Source organism: Diospyros lotus, chromosome 6, assembly GCF_014633365.1.
Source record: "Diospyros lotus cultivar Yz01 chromosome 6, ASM1463336v1, whole genome shotgun sequence".
Lineage (NCBI taxonomy): Eukaryota > Viridiplantae > Streptophyta > Magnoliopsida > Ericales > Ebenaceae > Diospyros > Diospyros lotus.
This window is the reverse complement of record NC_068343.1, coordinates 11,627,795-11,649,529: the sequence shown is the minus strand read 5'-3', so window position 1 is coordinate 11,649,529 and position 21,735 is coordinate 11,627,795. Positions and strand designations below refer to the sequence as shown.

Here is a 21,735-nt window from a genome sequence, read left to right as displayed (position 1 = left end):
TTTACATAGAAAATGTCTATTTTTCATGAAAAATATGGGCAATCAAATAAGCCCTTGGGTCATAAAAAAATAATAATAATAGAAAGAGAGAGCTTACTCAAGACTTAGAATGGAAGTGATGACATCAAAGTTGCTAGAAAAAATGCCCCCAAGAAAAAAAAGAAAAAAATAGAAAAATAGATTTTGAATAAGGCAGTTAAATGGCCAAGATTTATACTTAGATAGTATTTGTTAATTAGCTAAAAAAGTGAGATATGAAAAATATTATAAATAAAAATATTTTTTATTTTATTTGTTAAATTTATTTGATAATTTCTTGAAAAAAAATCACATCACTTTTTATATGAAATTGTTTAGATAAATTTATTTATTCCCTTTTAACTAAATTTATCTTAAACCTTATAGATAAAAAAAAAATAACTCATATGTCTCATAATATATTTTAAAAAAATTAACCAAACAATCTAATAAAATCTTAAAATATTTTTTAATCTTATCTTGATAATTCTATATCTTAATTTGAAAAATATTTTAATCTTATATTTACTCATTTTAATAAATATTATCTAAGTTAATTATAAGAGAGGTCTATCTGATTTTAAAAAATATAGTGATTAGTGCAATTCAAGCAAATTTTAAGGAGACGGTGTGTGTGAAATTTACTCATAATTTATTTAGTAAAAAATAAAATAATTGATTATAGAATCTTATAATAATTAAAAAAAAAATCTGTCTAGAAAATAAAATAGGATAGAATACGCACGCGTGGGCATAAAGGATTGGCAATTTGGTACAGTAAGGGAAGAAGAGGACAACTGGGAACGGCCATTTGGGATATTTTCAGATGAATCTTGGAAAACCCCCGCCCTAGCAGACACCAGACAGCAACCAAATAAGAATGTAAATTGAAGACCGATCCTTTTCTAGTTTCTATAGCCAACCAAACCGATAACTCCAATGCTTCCTCCTTACTAAACTCCAAATTCATCTTCTTCTTTATCTTGCAAAGGCCACCAAAAATTTCTCTCTCTCTCTCTCTCTCTATCTCTCTCTGTGAAATGGGCGAGGCTTACAGGTGGCTTCCGCCGGGGCTGCAGCCGGACGAGGCGTCGCCGGAGTGGCTGAACAAGGCGGACAACGCGTGGGAGCTGACGGCGGCGGCCATGGTGGGCCTGCAGAGCGTGCCGGGCCTGGTGATTCTCTACGGCAGCATGGTGAAAAAGAAATGGGCCGTAAACTCGGCCTTCATGGCGCTCTACGCCTTTGCAGCGGCCCTCATCTGCTGGGTCCTCTGGGCACATCAACTCTCCTTTGGCACCGGCTTGGCCCCCATCCTGGGCAAGCCCAACTGGGCCTTGACCCAGCACTACCTCCTGGGCCAAGAAGCCCGCTCTTACGTGCCCAGGGCCGACTACGTCTTCTACCAGTTCGCCTTCGCCGCCATAACCGTCATCTTGGTGGCCGGGTCGCTGCTCGGCCGGATGAATTTCTACGCTTGGATGTGGTTTGTTCCGCTGTGGTTGACCCTATCGTACACCGTCGGGGCCTACACCATCTGGGCCGACGGTTTCCTTAAGAAGGCCGGCATCATTGATTTCTCCGGCGGCTACGTTATCCACCTGTCCTCTGGCGTCGCCGGTTTTGTCGCCGCCTATTGGGTAACAATTCAACCCTTACCTCCTAGCCCTGTATAAGTATAATAATAATACGATGATGGAAGGAATATCGATAGACTCATAGTCTGATGGACATTGAAAATGTGGGTGTAGGTGGGGCCAAGGCATTCGCACGACAGGCAACATTTCCCGCCAAACAACATAACACACATGCTGGGAGGAGCGGGGTTCCTGTGGCTGGGATGGACAGGGTTTAACGGTGGATCTCCGGTGAGCGCCAATCCGATAGCGTCGCTGGCCGTTCTGAATACCCATATCTGCACGGCCAGCAGCCTGTTCGTGTGGCTGTCGCTGGACATGATCGTATACAGGAAAAGCTCCGTCATTGGCGCCGTCCAAGGAATGATCACTGGCCTTGTCTGCATCACACCCGGCGCAGGTTAGTTTATAATATCATTATTATAAGTACGGATTTAAAAAAAATTAAGTATCTTCTTCTTCTTTAATATCATTAGTTAACATCGCACCTATCTACCAAATATTTATTTTTGATATTGTTATAGCTAGCTGGCTTTAATCACATTAATTAATTAACATCAAAATTAAAATTTCTAAGAAGACTAAAATGCTAACTTAGAATTTTTGTGTAATAAAAACTAAACAAATAATTGTATATTAGATTTATTAATTTGTTAACATGAAATGGGCCAAATGGGCCATGAGCTTAGCCTAATGAATGCCGAGTTGGCCAGGCCATTTAAGCAGGTCGTGGGCCCCATACCCTAGGGCAGACTCACTAGCTATAATAGCACCAGACTAGCTTATCCCAATTGATATTTCAACGTCCTTGAATATGATTTTGAAGTGAAACGTGATAATCTTTGCATCAACATAATATTTATTTGACCTAAACAAATTTAGAGGCGGTATGACCCTTTTCCTCTCTCAATTCTTTGCATACTCGTGTCGGATAATTCACGTTGGATACCGACTCAAAACTTTAATTTTAAATCTAAGTCTAAAAACTATTCGAGTCACCCTTTAAATCTTAAAAGTTTCACTTTACATTTTAAATTTTAAAAATTTTCCTTTACATTTTATCTCTAGTTACGAATAAACACTATTAAATTTTCAGAAATATCCAAAAAAAAAAAATGACCTCAAGGCTGAGGCTCACTCTCTCCTATGCTTTTTCTTTCTCCCCATCTCTAGTAACCTCCCCCCTCCCTCCCTCTGGCTTTCGCCCAACAAAAAACTTATTTTTTTTTTAATATTTTACTTTCTATAACCTGAAGGAAGGGAGAGGAGATAGAAAGAGAGATTGAATAGGCAGGAGTAAAATGGTCTTCTAATTTAATTTTCTTAATTAATATTAATAGCAAGGGTGCTCATTGTAAATAAATTTTAAAAAGAAAGGGTGGTCTTAAAAAGTGATTTGTGTAATTTAGCCTTAATAGTTGAGAGGTCCAAACTTGGTTAGGCGGAGTTGTAAAATACGTTTTGGTTTTGTGGGGGTGGTTGGCAGGGGTGGTGGACTCATGGGCCGCACTGATCATGGGAGCCATGTCCGGCTCCGTCCCGTGGTACACCATGATGGTATTGCACAAGAAATCAGCCTTCTTCCAGCGAGTCGATGACACTCTCGGCGTCTTCCACACCCACGCCGTCGCCGGAGCTTTGGGCGGCCTCCTCTCCGGCTTCTTCGCCGACCATAGACTCCTCTACTTGTTCTACGGCAAAGAAAACATGTATGGGCTGGCCTACGGCATAGCCACGGGGCATCCACGCCGCGGCCTGCATCAGATGTTTATTCAGCTTCTCGGAGCCGTCTTCATCACCGTCTGGAACATCGTCGCCACGAGCCTCGTCTGCTTCATCATCAGCCGCATCGTCAATCTCAGGATGGACGAGGACGACCTGGAGATCGGCGACGATGCCGTGCACGGCGAGGAGGCCTACGCGCTGTGGGGAGACGGCGAGAGGCACGCGCCGATGATTCGGATCCACATGAAGCCCAGGTTTCGAAACCTCTGGAGGCGCCACCATTGATCGTGGCGTTGAATGGGGTGCGTGAGTCGTGACTGCGAAAATTGATGAATAAGACTGAAGGAAGATGCAAAGGTTGCCATTTTTGTAAAAATCGGAATGGGCGAATGGCAGACGGCCACAGGAACAGGGTAGGTGGGTGGGCGGGTGAACTTGTGATCCATCCCTGATGCAGATTTGTTCAAATGGTTTGATAATACTAAATTTTATGATATCCAACCATTAATTAAAAATTGCAAAGGCAGGCAGGCCAATAACATCTCCAACTCATTTTCATCAGTTAAATTACTGTTTTTTCTGTTTTCATCCAACTTGTTTGACCACACAAGTGATTGAAAGCGATATAATTAACAAGTTTAACATTTATTAAGATAGTGTTTATTAACTAAAATATAAATTAAAAAAATAAAATATAAAAAACATTCCTAACAAAAGTATTTTCTATTATATTTGTTAATTTATTTTTAAAAAAATCACATGATGATTTCTTATCTTGAACTTTCAAAATAAATTTATTCTTTTCTTTTTTTGAATAATTTATTTATCTTTTTAAATTTTATAAATAAATTATCTTAATAAAATTTTATCATACTAATTTTAACAAACACTACTTAACTATAGATATATATATATATAGAGAGAGAGAGAGAGAGAGAGAGAGAGAGAGAGAGAGCTTTTAAATTTATTATACATGAACCAAATAACTGTGCGTTCATTTTGCATTATACATGATGTACCAATGTTTACATACAAACAACTTGCAAATACATGCAAGAGAATTTATTTTAAGTCGCATTTACCTGTATTTTTGCCTCAATTATTTGCAAATTTCATGGTGTTCCTTTGTAGATATAGGACTGCCACCACCGGCATCTACTGATTGAATAGGTTCATCTGCGAAGCAAATCACAGAACAAATATAAATTTCTAAAGGGTCATTATAATGAACCAACTATAACCCATGAACAAGTTTTATCATTTGTGTATAAAACATACCTGTATGGTTCTTTAATGTTCATGTTTCGACTCACGGAGCTCCTTGAGTTTGTCTCTCCACATGGCTGACAAAAATTAACCAGTGAATTCGGTGGTGGAGGCAGGAATCATTTTCTAGATAGACTAATTAATTGGATAACATGCCAATGGAGCCTTCATGAAAAAGCAATATTCTTGTTTGTGTGTGTGTGTGTGTGTGTTTAGGGGTGGTGGTCCTCTTCCCTTTTCTTTCAGTCTGCCAATACCAACAGTATAAGATTCTATAACGTCGACAGTGTTAAATGAAGTCAAGATACACAGGAGCTTGTTAGCAAGTCGATTTTACTCCCGCTGAAATACCTGCATCGCTGTATCTTTCCTCTTTGACAGCTAAGTTCATATTCTGCACCAGTTCTAATTCCAGAGCAAGCAAATCTGGACCATCTGCAGGACTGGATATGATGTGAATCATTCTTAAGAGGCACAAGAAAAAGACAGTCAAAATGAAGTCAATAAAGTAAGCAGAATGTGTACCTGTCTAAAGACACGTCGTATATGGAATTTGGATTCCGCGTTCTGCCTATCCCATAGGCAATCCTAAATCCATCTGTCAAAACAATTTGTTTATTTACATATATGGGTGCCTGCAAATATCATTTCATCGCACAGTTAGCTGCCAGGGGAAAGCAGTGCCATCTTATTTTAGGATAAAAGGTTTTGCTCAATTTTCCAGATGCAGTACTTATGGTGAATGTTTTTTTAGCAGACATTTCTCGGTAAGAACCTGTGAGTTAATTAACAGATGAATCCTCCAAAAACGACTTCAGGAACTATTCAATAAAAGTAGGCAAACATGATACGAGGAATGATGTCAAGAAGTGTTCAACAATATACATGCTTCTTTGAACTGGCGGACTCCAGACCAATGTATGCTGCATATAAAAGGCTGTCCTCAGAAGTTATTCATAGTCAACGGTGTCTACTAGTTTATGTAATCAGTGCCAGATGCATCAAGTGCAGTCCGGATTTAAGTATCTACTTGTGTATGGAATCAGTGCTAGATGCCCTACATGAAGTCCTTGTTACTACAAGGCCTCAATCGACCTGATATACCAAAATAAACTCATCTTTCTTTAATTAGCTTGGCCATTAAACATCTTCACTTAAGCAAGGGAAAGCAAGTCTATCAAATTCTCAAAACCCACCATACAATTTCCTAGTAAGTTATGCAACCAATGCCCAAAGCATCTGGTTTTACTTGAAATCTGAATATTTCACTTACACTTGGGCCAACAAGAGGCTAAAGATAGTTTACCATGCATCTCTTTGCCACATTTATGGCATCTGATGGACGTGCATCAACACTTAGAATATCATTTTCCCCAGGCTGCAAGGATGAAAATGCCAAAACAAATGAGGAAAAATTTCTTAAAATCATATAGCTTGCTGATAAAAATTCACACAGGTTTCTAACCTATTATTACCTTGGAAAAAAATATCCTGGCAAAGTAAGTGTTCACCACTCTTTCTGTAATCCTCACCATGGTAACCTGAAATTGAAATATTAGTACACAAGCACCAAAGCGATCTTAGTACAATAAATAGGTTTCACATTAATTCCTCACACATTAGTACAATAACGTTCCATTTGGTTATGGTTTACAGTTTCTAGTTTTGGAACCAGATAAACTCAACAAAAGCAGAAAAAAGTATTTCCATGAAGTTTGTCTATAAGTACCTCAGTTTTAGGAAACAACAAAACAATATATTGAAAGAACCAATTCAGCTCCTAATTTTTATTAAGATAATCAATCTAGTGCAACTGTTAAATCGTAATAGATCTTACAAAGACAGATAACATATCTTCTACATTGCAACGCCATTAATAACTGATGTATCTTCTACAAAGAGAGATAACATATCTATTCAAAAGTTTAAAAAAGAAAAACTAGGTTATGTGACACTTTTCTGCTACTGTCCACATTTATCTGATGAGTTTTTCTTAACTAATGATAAATTTAGTAGACTTTTTCCTTCCCTTTCCTAGCATGAGAGAAACTTGGCATTTTTAAAATGCTAGGTTTGAATTTCTTGTTTCTTTATTCATTTTTGACTAAAGCCTAGACGTTGCTCCCTCTAGGAGACGTCAGTTGTTGATAGTGCTAAAATATGAAATCATAAAATCTGTTAAATTGCACTACACAGTGCTATTGCACTAGGTTGATGATTTTAACATAGAACTTAATTAACTTTAGCCTCAAAGTTCAAGCACAAGATTACAAGTAGAAGAACGTGATTGACTTTTTTGCTAAAGTTCAAGCACTGAATTGATTAAATTGAAAGTAGAATAGCTTAATCGACTTTTTTTTTTCTCAAAGTTCAAAGACTGATTGTTGTGTTTTCCTTTTAATAATAATAGGACAGAGAATCTTCTTGCTTTCTCAAATCAATGCATGGTAGTGAGGCAGTTTTTCATGCAAAGGAACTTGGCATGGAAAATTTCTACACCATAACCCTGCCAATATGGTGGCAGAGCCACATATAGATGCCCTGTCTTAAAAAGTACATATAAGGTATATAACTTTTTCAAAATTGCCCAGTCTTAAATCTATAGAATATGGATCAATTTGAAAATGTATAAAAATAAAAAAAAAATGGTTATTAAATAAAAATTGGTTAAAATATTCAAGGCCAATAAAGAAAATGAGGTATATTTTGTATAAACTTTTAAAATGTAAAAGATATCGATCTGTGCTTTTCATAATCTTCATGATATACAAAATTAATTTTTTTTTTTTTTTACAATAAAGGAGTGTCTTTATTACTTCATTGCTGCCTTTGATGCATGATAATTGATTCAGTGATTTGTTTCCTTTAACAGTTTATTAGTTGATTGAAAATAAATATTCGAAAGAGAACTTTTTCTTTGTTGTCACTTGATAAAATAAACAAATAAAATATTTTCTTTGTGGACAATAACTGCTTGAAATTACTAGAAGAAAGAAAAATACGGGAAAGGGGGTGAGAGAAGAAATATCATTGAAGGAGGATAAATAATCTTTAGCAATAGCTGATAAATATAGTTGTATAAAGTGAAGGAAAAAAACGTTTGTCTTTTTTCATATTAGTATATTATTGTTATACTTATTTAGGATAAATAATGTTAATTAATTATAATTTTTTATTACAAACTAAATGATGCATTTGAAGTTATATTTATTTCTTAAGCTAAAATTTATTTATTTTATTAGTTTATACTTGTGGACAAGTTTCTTAAAAGAAAAATGGCATTAAATAGCCAGTCATCTCTTTAGGAATTTGATAACTAAGATGATAAAAAAATTTCAAAAATTCAAATTAAATATAGAATATGTGGTGATATTATACCATAAAAAAAAAAAAAAATTCCCACCATTAAGCTGAGGTCCTGACTGTGCCATTATCCCAATGGGATATAGAATCAAGAGTAGCTAAGCAAGGAAAAACCAAACTTCGACCCAAACTATGGTCTCCCTCAAGCAACAATCAGCTACAGTTTGGAAATTTTAGGGAACAGCGGTTCCATTGCAGTTGCAACAATCAGCTATGGTTTGGAAATTTTAGGGAACAGCGGTTCAATTGCAGTTTAAGATCAACCAATCACATCAAGCATGGGTGTTCATGCACATGTGCACTTGGGAGTAAGCATTTGAGCAAAGACCGAATCACCAAGAGGAATTTTTCATTGTTTCAGTCTCCTTCACTATGATCACTAATGGGGTATGTACGGGAGCCTGTAACTGCTTTAGATGCTATCAACAATTGTCAAAATCCTACAAGGCCCTTTTGAGAGGAAAGATCTATCAAAGCAGATAGTCCATATCAAAAGGTTTGGCTGTCAAGCCAATTTGAAATCAGACAATGACGGGGCGGTCTCTGATTGAGTGATAGATTGATTGATGCCCGAAGAAGGCTCAACTGTGAGTCACAAGGTGAATTTTTAGCCCCAATGGGGGATTTTTCTTATTTTCAAACAATTGGGGTTTTGGTTTAGTGTATTGGAATTGAAGATGTTCATTAGGGGCTCTCTTTTCTTTCTGCATGATTGGGGCTCTGATTTTATGGTTTTTTAGTTCAAGATGCTGATTAGGGGTTTTGTTATTCCCTTCTTTTTCTTTTTCTTTTTTTTTTTCATCTTCTCGGGTTTTGGCTATGTTGGGTGTTTTGAATCTTTCAATTTAGAGGTTTGATTATGCTATTTGAAATTGAATTGAGGTACAAATTAGAGGTTTGACTATGTTGGGTTTTGCTATTCCTTCTTTTTTGGCCTTTAATTTAATTTAATTCTAAATAACAAATAAAGTAATATATGATGTGGCATTACATACCATGCACTTCTACCCCTTGGAAATATGTGAAGATTGGATAGCTGGCATCATCAACAAAGATCAGACTTCAATTGCAGAACAACTTTTTCTGTTCAACAATCCATCAATATGTCAAAACATTGTCTCCAAATATTGAGCTTTTGTACAAAAAACAATTTATGATGGGCCAGCAATATTAAAACCACCTGCCTATCACCCTGTTTACATACAAATAAAGTAATACGAGTTTTGCTATTCCCTTCTTTTTTCGGCTCCAAATCAAGGAGTCCAATTGAAACCGAATCTGAGATTCGATCCTACTAAAAGTACAGCAGGACCAATTTTAAAGAGTAGAATTAACAAGAATTTTTAAAATACATTTGAAGTCCAAATTTAGTTCTGTTAAGAGATAAATCCCCTCTAGGCTATAGGTTATAGTTAAAATTTTTGCCTTTTATTTCGCAAATGGAATCTCAAGTAGACAGCAACAAAGAAGATGCCTATCACAAGGAAATGTGACAAGAAGAATAAGATACATCTATCCCAAAAACAGGTGAGAAATGCCTTTTTTTCAAAAAAAAAAAAAAAGGGGATGCAAAGTAGTAGGCTAAAAAGTGATGTATGGAAGCATTTTACTCAGACAAGTGATGAAAAAAGCTTGTTGTAGTTACTACAATAAAGTTTATGTTGCTAGTTCAAAAAAGAAAGGGACAAGTGCAACGTGAAACCATCTAAAAGAGCAATGATGGAAATTCCCTTTAAGGTTCTTGTCCTTTGAACCTAAAAAAGGAGATGAGGTGGTACACTTAAGCTACAAATTTTAATCAAGAAGAATTAGAAACAGTGTTGCTTAAGTTAATAATCATTGATTAGCTTTCTTGTTTGTACAGGGGTGAATTTTTAAAATGTATTCTCAAGCTTTAGAACCAAGATTTCAACAGTGTCCAAGTATTAGTGGTAAGACAAACTCAGTGAGATCTTAGGATTTTCTTCAATTTCTTTTTCTCTTCATTAAATAATTTCAAACAATCTCTAGGAACAGTGAATCGGCATGGAATTACAACTCTTGTCCCAAAGCTTGTGAATACATCCTAAACACACCTCTCTACGAACTTGAAAGGTAACTTCAACAATTATAAACATAACTAACGCCTTTCTTAATTATTCTTGATTAAACTCATAGCTTAAGTATACCATCTACATCTCCCTTTCTTAGGCTCAAAACACAAGACTTTCTGATTTTTTAGTTGAACCCTTAAAGGGAACTTCCAACATTACTCTTTTAGATGGTTCAAGATGGAACTTACCCTTTTCTTTTTGTTTAGCAGCATAAACTTTCTTGCAATAATTACAAGAAGATTTTGTTTCATCACTTGTCTAGTAAAATGCTTCCATACATCACTTTTTAGCCTACCATTTTGGGTCTTTTTCTTTTTTTGGACAAGAAATTTCTCTTTAATTTTGGAGATAGATGTACCGTCTTCTTCTTTTGACTTCTCCTTCTGATACACTTCTCCTTTGTTCTTGTCTATTTGAGATTCCATCTGCAAAATAAAAGGCAAGAATTTTAACTAGATGGTATGTATCTCTAAAAGACTTGAATTTGGACTTTAAATATACTTTAACTAGATGAGATGCATCTCTTTAAAATTGGTTCTGCATTACCTTTAGTAGAATGAATCTTAGATCTGGTTTCAATTGGACTCATTCATTTGGAACCTAAAAAGAAGGGGCATAGCAAACATCATATATTACTTTATTTGTATATAATCAGTGTGATCAGCATGTCAAGAATAATATTGTTAGGCCATCATAAATTGTTTCCTTTATACAAAATCCCAACATTTGGAAACTAAGTTTTGACATATTGATGGATTGTTGAACAGAAAAAGTTTTGTGCCACAACTGAAGTCTGATCTCTGTTGATGATGCCAGCCATCCAATCTTCAAATATTTCCAAAGGGTAGTAGAAAATGGTATGTCATGCCACATTGTATGTTACATTATTTTTTATTAGAATTGAATAGCATAAAAGGCAAGGGAATAGCAAAACTCAACATGGATGTCATGACCTAGATGAACAAAGAAGTTATTTTTTATTTCAGTTGTTATGTCTTTATATAGTTGTTATTTATAGTTATGTTTTGGAAGTAGGGGTATTATTTACAGTAATTTACAGTTATGGAGTGATGGCAGTTAGAGTAATGGGTAGGTAGTGGAGGAGTGGTAACCGCTTGGTATAATATGTTGGTTAGCTTAATAAATAAAGCCATAACCCACAGTGTCAAGATTAAGCATAAATTGTCAAGAAGTTATTGAAGTCTGTCATTTCCCCCTATTGTTCTCTCTATTTCTCCCTACTTTCTATTAGTTTCTCCCTTATTTTTGTCTGATTCTCTCTATTATTCTGTCTATTTCTCCCTCAATTCCAATTCTATCTTCAAAGAAAACATTAGTTAGGACTAGGGTCTTGACAATAGTCAAACCTCTAGATCAAACCGAAACCGCAATTCAATTTCAAATGGCACAATCAAACCTCTAAATCAAAAGATTCAAAATGCCCAACATAGCTGAGACCCAAGAAGACCAAAAAAAGGGAATAACAAAGCCCCTAATCAACATCAGCAATTCAAAAACCCTAAATTAAAACCCTAATGATGCAAAAAGAAAAGAGAACCACTAATTGACATCTTCAACTCAAATCCCTCAATCCAAACCCCAATCATGCGAGAAAAAGAAGAAAAATCCCAAAATTCCATGCCCATACCTAATCAGCTATTAGAGCGAAGGAGATTGAAACAACGAAAAATCCCCTTTGGTGATTCAGTCTCACGTGAGAAGGTGAGGTGGCTAGGCCAATGGAAGGTACCGAGGGGTATACACTTTCTTGCCAAATGCCAAGACACCCTAATGGGTCTGTGTAAGAGTAGGCCAACCAACATTGGCCAACTTCAGCCCCTTACTTCTATTAATACCAATGCTTGGTGCATTCAGTTGGTTGGGGTTTTGGTAAACCAGAGGCTTAAAAATCAATCTAACTGGTTTGGCCAGTTTTTAAAATTTCCAAACCATAGCAACTACTTCCTGAGGGAGATCACAATCTGGTGCAGTCAATTTTGTTCTCCATAACTCAGCCCTAGAAGTTGGTGTGGTTCATATATGCTTCAGTTGTGCAAGATTTGAAGCAATCCTCAATAACAAACTGAGGTCAAAACCATGAGCTCCGATGATGCCCGTGAAGCACGGAATTCATTCCTTATTGCTTCTTTTCATTGAGCATTGTTAAGTCAGGGCGGTAAACACTCTTTTGCCTTACATATGCTGCAATCTTGGAAGGTATGGTGGTTGCGGCTCTAGCTATGGGCATAATGCAAAACAAAAAAACCACAATAGACACTCTTAACTTAGTGTCAGTACTCTGGTAACTTGTATAAAAATATAGCGACTGTAACACCCTGACAAATCAAGATGCCCAGAAACAGTAAGAATAATATTTTGGGACAGTTACGAGGATATGGAAAATCCCAGAAATGAATTCTTGAGGACCAAATGCTGGAAATTAAATTATGTAAATTGTAAAGATAATGCATGCTTATAGGTCATATTGGGTCCCTTGAGGTTTCTTGTAGAAGGGTTGTGGGAAGCCAAGGTCTAATAGTGATAGTCCAAACTAACTCATCACCTTTACTCCATTTCTCATTCTTATATTTTCCAATTCACTTTTGATCAACTTCTGCAAAGAAATAAATAACCCAGACTCTAGTAGGGTACCATATACAAAGAGATGTACAGGTCATTAGAACTTCAAAATATTGCTAATTCAAACTCATAAGCAAAAAAAGAGAAAGGGGGAAGAAAGAAAAAAGAAGTCCTTACCCTATAGCCAAGATGTTCCACAAGGTTTCTCACAAGCTGGAACTGATTTGGGCAATCCTGTGCATCCAATATGTGAGCGCCAAAGCGAAAATAAACAAGCAGTGATATTACACATCAAATTCCAATTAATTACCCAGCTGTCATCCTCATTTGAGGAATCTATAAGCTTTTCAATAGCAAATTCCCCTGCAGAGAAAATAGCATAATTTGCATAGTTCCATGTAGGTCTTTCAAGAGATTGTAATGAAAATAATTCCAGCAAATACACAACATTCAACTGATCATGTTGGAGTTTCATTTACCTACAATTATCGGTAGCAAGAAGTCTCCGTCACAAGATATTTTCAAAAAAATGGTGGGACTCTGAAAATGACGTAGAAATGCCGGTCCTATGGAACTGACCTCATTTCTAGGGAAAGACTGCGCAGAGGATTGCCATTTGGCTTCTTCTTGAAATCCTTGCATGCGCATTCGGTAGTGCCTGATAGTTTCTGCAATTGTAGAAATCATGGACATTTATGATTACACAACCATGGAAGCACAAAATAAAAGAGGAAGCCTTAATCTTTTAATCGATAAATGATACTTACAGTTATTAAGTATCTAGTGATAACCATAGTCATAAAATCCATAAAAAGAAAGTAACAGGAAAAAGTATTGTCAGTATCAACTGTGGCTGGTCAAGTGACAAGTGTTACCAGATAACACTAATGAACTAGCAATGTATAACGTGGAATGAACTTTCAAAACATTGTGCACTTTCATTGCCAAACAGAAAACAATATAATATTTCCTTAAAAGCTTTTCAGGGGAGGAAAAGATCAAGTAAATTAATAATAAACTAAATAAAGAGAGTGGTGTGTTTTGGTACTTGGTACGATGAATTAGATATGGTAATGAATCATAATGGTGCTACTGTTACCAGAAAATATATTTGAAGGACACATTACTTTATGAAATATGTTGTTCTTAAATTTAGGCTCAGTCGAGTACCTTAATTTTAATAGTCTATTTTATAAAAGTTCACCCGACTGCCTACATTGTAGAGCGGTGAACATGTCAACAACAACGTATACATATCAATATTTAATCCCACTATGTCGGGTCAACTAACAAATGTGGATGGTGCGATTTGAATCTTAACCTCTCTACAATTTTTAATTTTACAGGAAACTAGATTTATTGTTTTGAGTGTAGCACTTACAGAAAATCATAACAACATGGGTGCAGATAATTAACATGTAACCAAATTCGCCACGAAAATGGTGGGCACTTATATTTGTTTTGGCCAACAGAGTTATATCACATAATAATCAGTCCCAGAGGATTAACCAAACATGGAAGCATGCATATTGATTCTTACACAGGTGAATGATGATTGTATTTGAATTCAAGTTGCGACTCACACGCAAGCCTTCTGTACGAATTCCAATAGGGATTCTCACACAATTACTATTGAAAAAAAAAGTGAATTTACTGAATTCAAAATTTGGAGACAATTACCAAGTAAATCCTAATGGCAATCCAAGAACTGAATCCGCCAGACTTACAACGCAATGATCGAAAGATATAGTAATGACAGAGAGAATCGAGACCTGAAAGAAGGACGAACGCTTCAACATAGTCGTGATCAGGCCCACCGTTGTCGTCCGATTCGGGACCAAAGCTCCGAGAGGACTTGCAGCATATGAGAACCGATTTTGATCTGCCACAATGCCGGTGCGACAAACCTAATCGAAACGAGAACCGAAGCAGCGAGGAAGAGGAGTAGTGACAGAGCGAACTCCGAATTTGACGGCCCGCATTCAATTGGTCTGTGAAACCAGCAAAGCCGCAAACTGCACGGCAGCAGAGTTGAGCGCCAACCATTCTCCGGCGTCGAATCCAATGCGCGGCCAGAGAGGCTTAGCTAACCGCCAACGCCCCAACGGGGAAGAAAAGAGTGGAAGTAGAAAGTGGAAAGGCACCTCTTTGGCGTAAGGGCTGATGGTTTCGCAGATTCCTAGAGAGGAAAAAACCGCTTCGAGCGAGGATGTAACATCTTCGGATACACTTAAATTTAATATTTATATTATAATAATAATAATAATACTTTATATGATAATAATAAATATAAATATCAAATTTAAATACCATTTTCATAAGATTTTTGATTGGGCGCAGCGCAAGCCCACAGTTTTGGGTCACTTTCTTAACCCATTCCCCTAAGTTTCTTTTTTTTGCGCTTTTATTTACTTTTCTTAAAAGTACCTTTTTAAAGTAATTTTTTTAAGGTATAATTTCTCTCTAGTCTAGTCTTCTCTTTACAATTTTAAGTATTAAAAAATCAAGAAGGGCAAGAAAATATTTTTATTTACTTAATTAATTAAATATCATTATTCACTTGTTTTATGGGTAAATTATTAAAAAATAATTTAATTTTTATTATATTTTAAAACTTACAACTTATTAACTCTACGTCTCATAATCCATTCGATTTGCTTAAATTATTTGACTCTTTTGAAAAAATATAAAAAATAAATCAAATATTTTTACAATAATTAAGTTTGAAATTAATATTTAATTATTTAACCATTACTTGTTAAGAGTACTACACACTAGTTTTATAAGTAATTTTACAGTTAATTACAATAAATTTAAAAATAATGGATTCAATTTAAAAACACTATTTTATAAGCTCCAAATTATGGGTCTACATTCTAATTTCATTAATTCTGAATTATTTTTTACATTATAAAATTCATAAGTTTAATTAAAAGAAATTCAAACAAAGATAAGACAAACACAATATTTTTGAATTTCTTTAAATAAGGTGATCTTAGCCAACTTACTATCATTTACCTAATAATTGATCATGAGTAAAATTAAAATAAAATTATTATAAATAAAATAAACATAAATAATTTTGAGATTTACAATTTAAATTTTAAAATTGAAAAATATCAAACTTTTAAAATAGTTAAAAGTTTATTTAAATCGTTATAAACAAAAAAATATGTTTAAAATATTTTTTAAAAATTTGCATAAACAAACTCATTTGACTTAATAATCTAATTTAGTAAGACCAAACCTGACTCAACACATAACATGGCTCACTCAACACGGGCCTGACCCGACCCCTTTATTAATGGCCTAGGAGTCGGGCCAAACCCCATTTTCTAATAGGAGCCAAACTAACACCATTTATTTTAAAAAAATGATTGAATTTCACCTGACCCACCAAAAGAAAAGGCCAAGACAAGCCAATCGGCCTGCCTATTAATATCTCTATTGTTAACTTTAAAATAAATAATACGAAGACATTAATTTTGAGAAATAATACTAATATTTTTGCTTATAAAGTTAGCTAATGTCAACAAAAGAAACGTTTCCATGTATAAACACACTGATCTTCTGGCACAGAGAATTGCTATCTCAAATCAGTATTTACAGTGTTGCAATCACTTCATAGATTTAACGAGTATATCTACAAGAAAATTGCCCGGTAATTGTTAACGAGTACAGCAAGCAGGATCAATAGTAGAATTTCAGGTGCATAAGCAGCAGAACCCGGCACTTGTATTTGTCCTGTGGGCCACTCTGCCGCCAGTGGGCTCATTTGCATTCTTTCTTTGCCAAGAACACATGATATTTGGCGAGCCAATTCGATCAGAAGTAAATCTCACTTGTTCATGTAACAAGGGCATGATGACACAGGAGTAGGGGCAAGGCAAGCCTCTATTCTCGCAAGCTAAGCTTAGTTCAGAAGTCTGGGTTCAGTGTCATCAGTTTGATCAGCTCCTATGCGAGCTTGCACCAGTTACTGAGGCTTTGGAAGCTGTTTCATCAGCTTGATTAGCTCATAGGTCCTTGTGTCTCGACCAGAATAGAGGCAGAGATCAAGCGGGGTGAGACCATCCTGAGACAAACATGGTTCAAATTGCATCGGTAAACCTTTGCTGTATAAAAGGCACAAGGTAATGTAACTGAACTAGTGCCCGTAGCAACTTAACATGGGAAAAGAGAGGAGAAAAGAAAATATTTCAGGTGTACTTTCACCATGAAAAATCCAAAATCACCTCAATTTGCAAGGTGATAATTCTGTAAGCAACAGTAGGCTAATCAATTCACTACTTCCCTTTGTCTCCTCATTAGGCTAATCAGACAACAAATAGTCTTCCCTTGCCCTTGCTGCCTCATCATAATGAGTGCTTGCAACATGTCGACACTCAACAGTAGCAAAGGTTTTCTTTATAACATCTGAAATGTTATTTATAACGGTCACCTATGATAAGAAAAGAATGCACCCCCAAGAGAAGTTCTAAAGCATCTACCTCTAAAGAAAATAACAAAGCAAATAGAACAGAGGGTTCATTACACTACAGAATGAATAAAAGGTGACTAGATGTTTACCTTGTTTTTGAGTGTCTTGTCTGCTCCTTTAAGTAACAGAAGTCTCACTATATCTGTTCTGCGGGTTTGAACAGCAACATGCAAAGGAGTCCACCCATCCTGAAAGAGGACACACATGAGCAGCCTAGAGTATAGCCTGGACTTTGGTAAGAATGTGTCAAAAAAAAAAAAAAGGAATTATTAGCATTACACTATCTTGGAGATCTATATCAACATTATATAACAGCAGAATTTTTATCATCTGACTTGAAGCTGTCCGAACAGCATAGTGCATCAAGGTAGCTCCTTCCTGTTACCCAAAAATTAGTGGGTCAGGGGGCAATGAGTTAAAAGATAATAACAAAATCAATATTTTAAATTCGGGTAAAGCCAAAGCACACAGTGGCGCAGATCCAGGAGACTTTGGGGGGGGGGGGGGGGGGGGGGCTTCATTCTTATATGAAACTATGACTTCCCAATTTCCCAACTATGATTATACACCAACACATGCCAACTATTTTTCATATGCAAATGAGACACACTTATAATTAGTGATTTGAAATATAAACATAAATAAATTGAAGCTTTAAAGTGTCTAACTTTGCTTTATCATTTTTCAATTTTGCTTATTCATAAATTTATGTACAGAACTGTGGCCCGCACATATTCTACTCATACCATATTATTCACAAGCATAGTAGTTTAAAAGGTGGCCCACAAAATGACCTCTCAAATTCTTTTGGGGGGTTGAACATAAAAAAAATGAGGGGCTGAACTAAAACAAATTTATTTTTGAGAGGCTAAGTGAAGGCAGTACAAAGAATTTTGGACAGTGGGGGGATCGGCCACTGAACACAGACTTTGCATTAGTTATTCAGGCTACATAACTTAGTCAACAAACTAAGCAAAAAATTGATATCTGTACCTTTCACATTTATCTAATCTAATGAACAAAATGCTGTTAGTACAAAATAACCACATTTTGCAGAAGTACAGCACTACATCTAAAACCTTAGTTACAAGGACTCAAACAACATTTTCTGGTCTCCGTGTGTGTTTATGGATTGGATGGACCTCCTTGAACCATTAATCTGGGTTATTAGGATATTCCATAAATTTAAGCATTGTGGACGCTGAGCATATATTGTTATGAGATAGGATGAATTTAAGGGATAAAATAAAATTTCTCACCCTCATCCATATGTAACATTTTTTTCTTTTTTTGGCTACAACTTTAGATCTGAACATTGCAATTAAAAAATGAGGAAATTATAATGCTTACTTCATCCTGAACAAATGGATTTGCCGATTCTCTCAAGAGAAAGTTAAAAATGGCCTGCTTTTTGGAAAGTATTGCTTTGTGAAGCGCAGTTAGTCCACCCTGAAAATGAATTGACAGACAAGAACTTACACCAAGAGTAAAGACAAGAAAAAGAATGCAATAATTGGCACTTTCAGGCCATGCATACAAAAAAAATTACTGAAACAAATGAACAAAAATGAAGAAGGCATCAAGCCATGTAAAGTGGCAACATAAATCATAATGGCTGTTCTACATGCCTTGTCTTGAATGTTGATATCAACATTGTGTTTTAACAAAGCATTAACAAGGTAAAACTCTCCTGATGCAGCAAGTGTATGCAGAGGTTGCCACTTGCCCTGAAAGAAATTAAACAGAACTTGTTTTAGGACAAGAAAATAAAAGAAAACCAAAAATAGAGAACGGGACAACAGTTTCAATCATCCGGTCCACTGAAATTCAGGAAAACATAATCTGAATATTAACACATTATTCAACATAATAATGGCTCAAAACCATTGTCAACTGCAATCAGTAACACAAACACACTGGCTAGCCAAACACAGAATTTGAAAGCAAAAGCATGTCATCTAAACCCTGAATATTGCTATCCTCCTCTAAAACAATTCATACACACAACATATTAAAAAGCTGTGGAGGATCTTAGCAAAAGGGAAAGAAAAGAAAAGCAAAGAGAAGAAAGTTATGCAGGAGTCCAGCAGAGAGAGAGATAAAAGCATAAAAGTGAGGAAAAATTTTTGGACTAACATCATTCACGTCATTTTATGAAACTTACAGAGGTAGCAGCAGCCACATCAGGTATCCTCATATTGAGAAGGATCTTCTCGCCCTTCGTAAACAACTTCCGATGGCCTACTCATTTTAATATAATAAAATAAGATATCCAACAGATAAACCCTTCACACCATATCTACAAGATATAACAAAACATACCAAGGAGATTCTTACTTCAAGAGAAAAGCATGTGCAATTTAAAGGAACACAGCAAAAATAAAGGCTCCATACCATCAGAAAGCTAAAAGATAGAATATGAATCATAGGAAATCAAGTAAAGTTCATGAAAGCATATGAAGGAAGCATCATACTCTAACTGGAAAGGGGAGAGGTTTACAGTTCAGTAGTCAGATTGGGGAGCATTTGTGAAATAAATAAATATATATTAATTAAAATTATATAAAATTTTAAAAAAATTATCACATAATAGTTATGTGATAATTATCACCAAGGTGAAGAACAGAAAAGAGAACCAGAAAAACAAACAAATAAACCAGGCAGTGCCAGCTACACGGACAGACAAGGTTACCAAGCAATTCAGCTCTTGTTGAGAGGAGACAACAGCCAGTGGTTGCATGTTAACCGACACCCAAACAAGATGAAGTCACCAAGTACAATTCGTCAACTATAATGTGCCATAAAGTATGAACAGGTTATGTTCCAATTAACATCATCTTCAGTAAGTTCTCAACACAAATTACTACTTACAGGTGAGAAAGTATAGAGAAACGCAACTTAAGGAATATTGCAATTTGCAACTCAATCAATTCAATTGTAACTCTGATTTCTAACACAACCCAACTACCTTACCTAAAATTCCTCATTCCATGCTATTATATAGAACTTAAGGTTGTCGCATTTTCATATATGTTTCACAGCATATATGAATCCAATTCATGCATTCTTGACTTGAAGATGCCTAAATTATCATTCATCACAAAAATTATTAACATAGTAAGACAGTAACACAAACAGAGATCAATCGCCATGTGCAAAGAGTCACAAGTTTACCTTCAGATCTCTGGGCAGCATTGGGGTCATAACTTCCACTACTAAAAAATTCAGAAACATCATCCAAAGTACCACCATAAACCGCCAATCTAGGGTTCCGCGGCGCCACACGGCTGCTACTCGGAACACTGGCATCGCCTCCTCTGGCTCCACCGCTGTCCTCCACCACCTCATTCCCAGCCGTAAAATTCCGTGGATTGTCGAGAACAAGAGGCTTCAACTGCGCCAGCTTGTCGTCCCTATATGCCCCGTAGTCCTCCGCACTCACAGTCCTTATCGGCATGAGATCTCGCTTCCTCTTCTCAACCCGACGACCAAACTCCAGCTCCCGAGCAATCCTCCGCCGCTCCTTCTTCGTAATGTTGATCTCGGCCTGAGCGTCTTTCCACTGGTCCGGAATCAAATCCTCAGCCTTCACTCCGACAGAGGCCTTAGCGCTCTTCTTGCTGAAGTGAGGAGCTCCGGAATCGAGGTCGGAATGAAGATAAGGATCGTCGAATGCGCCGTCTTCGAACACAACGCAGTTGCCGAGGACGTGGTGGTGGTCGTCGTCGTCGTCGTCGTCGTGGAATGAGGAAAGAGAAGAGGAGGCAGAAGCGATGGGAAAGGAGGGTTTTCGGGAGAGGGGTAGGGTTTGGGAAGGATGGCCAGAGAACCAAAGAGGAGAAGTTGGGAGGATGGCGAAGTGGGTCGTCGGGGTATGGGGTTTCAATAAACAGGCTGCTGCTGCCGGCCACATGCTTTTCTTCTTTGCGAGAGACAGATGAATTGAGATGGGGAGGTACATGTTGCTGTGTATTTACTATTTATATCTATGGAACTGGGGTGGACAATTTGAACAGAACAGACTCAATTTGGTTCATAGGATTCTAGAGTCAGAAGACAGTTAACTTCTTACAATAATAGTTTTATATATTTGGGTTAATTTGTTGTAAGTGGGAGTCTAGCTTGGATTAATCTACAGCCTTATAGAGAGGCTGTTCGACAGGTGCAGAAACAACAAAATTATCCCACCCAAATTGTAAATTTACTTGTTCTCGTGGAAAGGTGCAGAAATAATAAAAATATCCCTACCCAAATTGTAAATTTATTTGTTCCGCTGGTTCCTTGTCTGCCTCCGATCTCTTCTCTCTCTCTCTCCTTCCATGCCTACCTCCAGCAAACGCCAACCGCCGCTACATCACTCATCACCTCACAACGGCGGTCGACAAGACAGAAAGGCAAGGGCAGCTAAACAAAGACAATGCAGCGGCAGTCAGCACTTGCTGGAGGCAGCCACACAATGCAACGCAGCGAGACAAGATAGAGACGCGAAGGCAACAAGGCGATGCAGCAACAGTCAGTGCTCGTAAGAAATGGCCGTGAATAAGGAGAGAGGAGGTGGGTAAAGAATGAGCAG

General features: G+C 36.5%; 3 protein-coding genes across 10 annotated transcripts; 1 reads left to right on the top strand and 2 right to left on the bottom strand.

Annotated features, from left to right (window-relative positions):
• The first annotated feature begins 860 nt into the window (after nucleotides 1-860).
• LOC127804866 (ammonium transporter 2 member 3-like) lies at nucleotides 861-3,974 on the top strand. Its single transcript, XM_052341925.1, has 3 exons — nucleotides 861-1,658; nucleotides 1,770-2,055; nucleotides 3,142-3,974. Exons 1-3 carry the CDS (start codon nucleotides 1,059-1,061, stop codon nucleotides 3,663-3,665), a joined length of 1,410 nt encoding a protein of 469 aa, XP_052197885.1. The 5' UTR covers nucleotides 861-1,058; the 3' UTR covers nucleotides 3,666-3,974.
• Nucleotides 3,975-4,336: 362 nt separating this feature from the next.
• LOC127804867 (bifunctional nuclease 2) lies at nucleotides 4,337-14,892 on the bottom strand. 7 transcript variants are annotated; one of them, XM_052341926.1, is made up of 10 exons: nucleotides 14,455-14,892; nucleotides 13,162-13,350; nucleotides 12,993-13,045; nucleotides 12,860-12,916; nucleotides 6,122-6,187; nucleotides 5,953-6,024; nucleotides 5,172-5,281; nucleotides 4,998-5,089; nucleotides 4,659-4,723; nucleotides 4,337-4,556 (listed from the first exon to the last, which is right to left on the bottom strand). In XM_052341926.1, the coding sequence occupies exons 1-9, from the start codon at nucleotides 14,726-14,728 to the stop codon at nucleotides 4,671-4,673; spliced, it is 966 nt and encodes a 321-aa protein (XP_052197886.1). In that variant the 5' UTR covers nucleotides 14,729-14,892; the 3' UTR covers nucleotides 4,337-4,556; nucleotides 4,659-4,670. The 7 variants fall into 7 exon arrangements, 4 of the variants coding, with proteins under 4 accessions (XP_052197886.1, XP_052197887.1, XP_052197889.1 ...); XM_052341927.1 differs by having other exon boundaries at nucleotides 4,998-5,081; XR_008023760.1 differs by lacking the exons at nucleotides 4,337-4,556; nucleotides 4,659-4,723 and adding an exon at nucleotides 5,532-5,569.
• A 1,342-nt stretch (nucleotides 14,893-16,234) lies between these two features.
• On the bottom strand, nucleotides 16,235-21,353 carry LOC127803271 (ankyrin repeat domain-containing protein, chloroplastic). Of its 2 annotated transcripts, none has more exons than XM_052339374.1 (7): nucleotides 20,337-21,350; nucleotides 19,327-19,403; nucleotides 18,791-18,889; nucleotides 18,513-18,611; nucleotides 17,442-17,540; nucleotides 17,252-17,350; nucleotides 16,235-16,757 (listed from the first exon to the last, which is right to left on the bottom strand). In XM_052339374.1, the coding sequence occupies exons 1-7, from the start codon at nucleotides 21,121-21,123 to the stop codon at nucleotides 16,659-16,661; spliced, it is 1,359 nt and encodes a 452-aa protein (XP_052195334.1). In that variant the 5' UTR covers nucleotides 21,124-21,350; the 3' UTR covers nucleotides 16,235-16,658. The 2 variants fall into 2 exon arrangements, with proteins under 2 accessions (XP_052195334.1, XP_052195335.1); XM_052339375.1 differs by lacking the exon at nucleotides 16,235-16,757 and adding an exon at nucleotides 16,771-17,098 and having other exon boundaries at nucleotides 20,337-21,353.
• Between the last annotated feature and the right edge of the window lie 382 nt (nucleotides 21,354-21,735).

Bases quoted from the DNA above. Each gene is read 5' to 3' on its own strand.
- LOC127804867 (XM_052341926.1), bottom strand. From the start codon at position 14,728: ATGGTTGGCGCTCAACTCTGCTGCCGTGCAGTTTGCGGCTTTGCTGGT. The intron at 12,917-12,992 runs GTAATTAATTGG...TTGGATGCACAG, and splicing joins CAAATGAGGATGACAGCTGG to GATTGCCCAAATCAGTTCCA. The intron at 5,282-5,952 runs GTAAACTATCTT...TGATATTTGCAG, and splicing joins ATGTGGCAAAGAGATGCATG to GCACCCATATATGTAAATAA.
- LOC127803271 (XM_052339374.1), bottom strand. From the start codon at position 21,123: ATGTACCTCCCCATCTCAATTCATCTGTCTCTCGCAAAGAAGAAAAGC. The intron at 17,541-18,512 runs GTAAGCATTATA...TTTGGGTAACAG, and splicing joins ATCCATTTGTTCAGGATGAA to GAAGGAGCTACCTTGATGCA. The intron at 16,758-17,251 runs GTAAACATCTAG...TGTTTGTCTCAG, and splicing joins ACAAGACACTCAAAAACAAG to GATGGTCTCACCCCGCTTGA.
- LOC127804866 (XM_052341925.1), top strand. From the start codon at position 1,059: ATGGGCGAGGCTTACAGGTGGCTTCCGCCGGGGCTGCAGCCGGACGAG. The intron at 1,659-1,769 runs GTAACAATTCAA...ATGTGGGTGTAG, and splicing joins GTTTTGTCGCCGCCTATTGG to GTGGGGCCAAGGCATTCGCA. The intron at 2,056-3,141 runs GTTAGTTTATAA...GGTGGTTGGCAG, and splicing joins CTGCATCACACCCGGCGCAG to GGGTGGTGGACTCATGGGCC.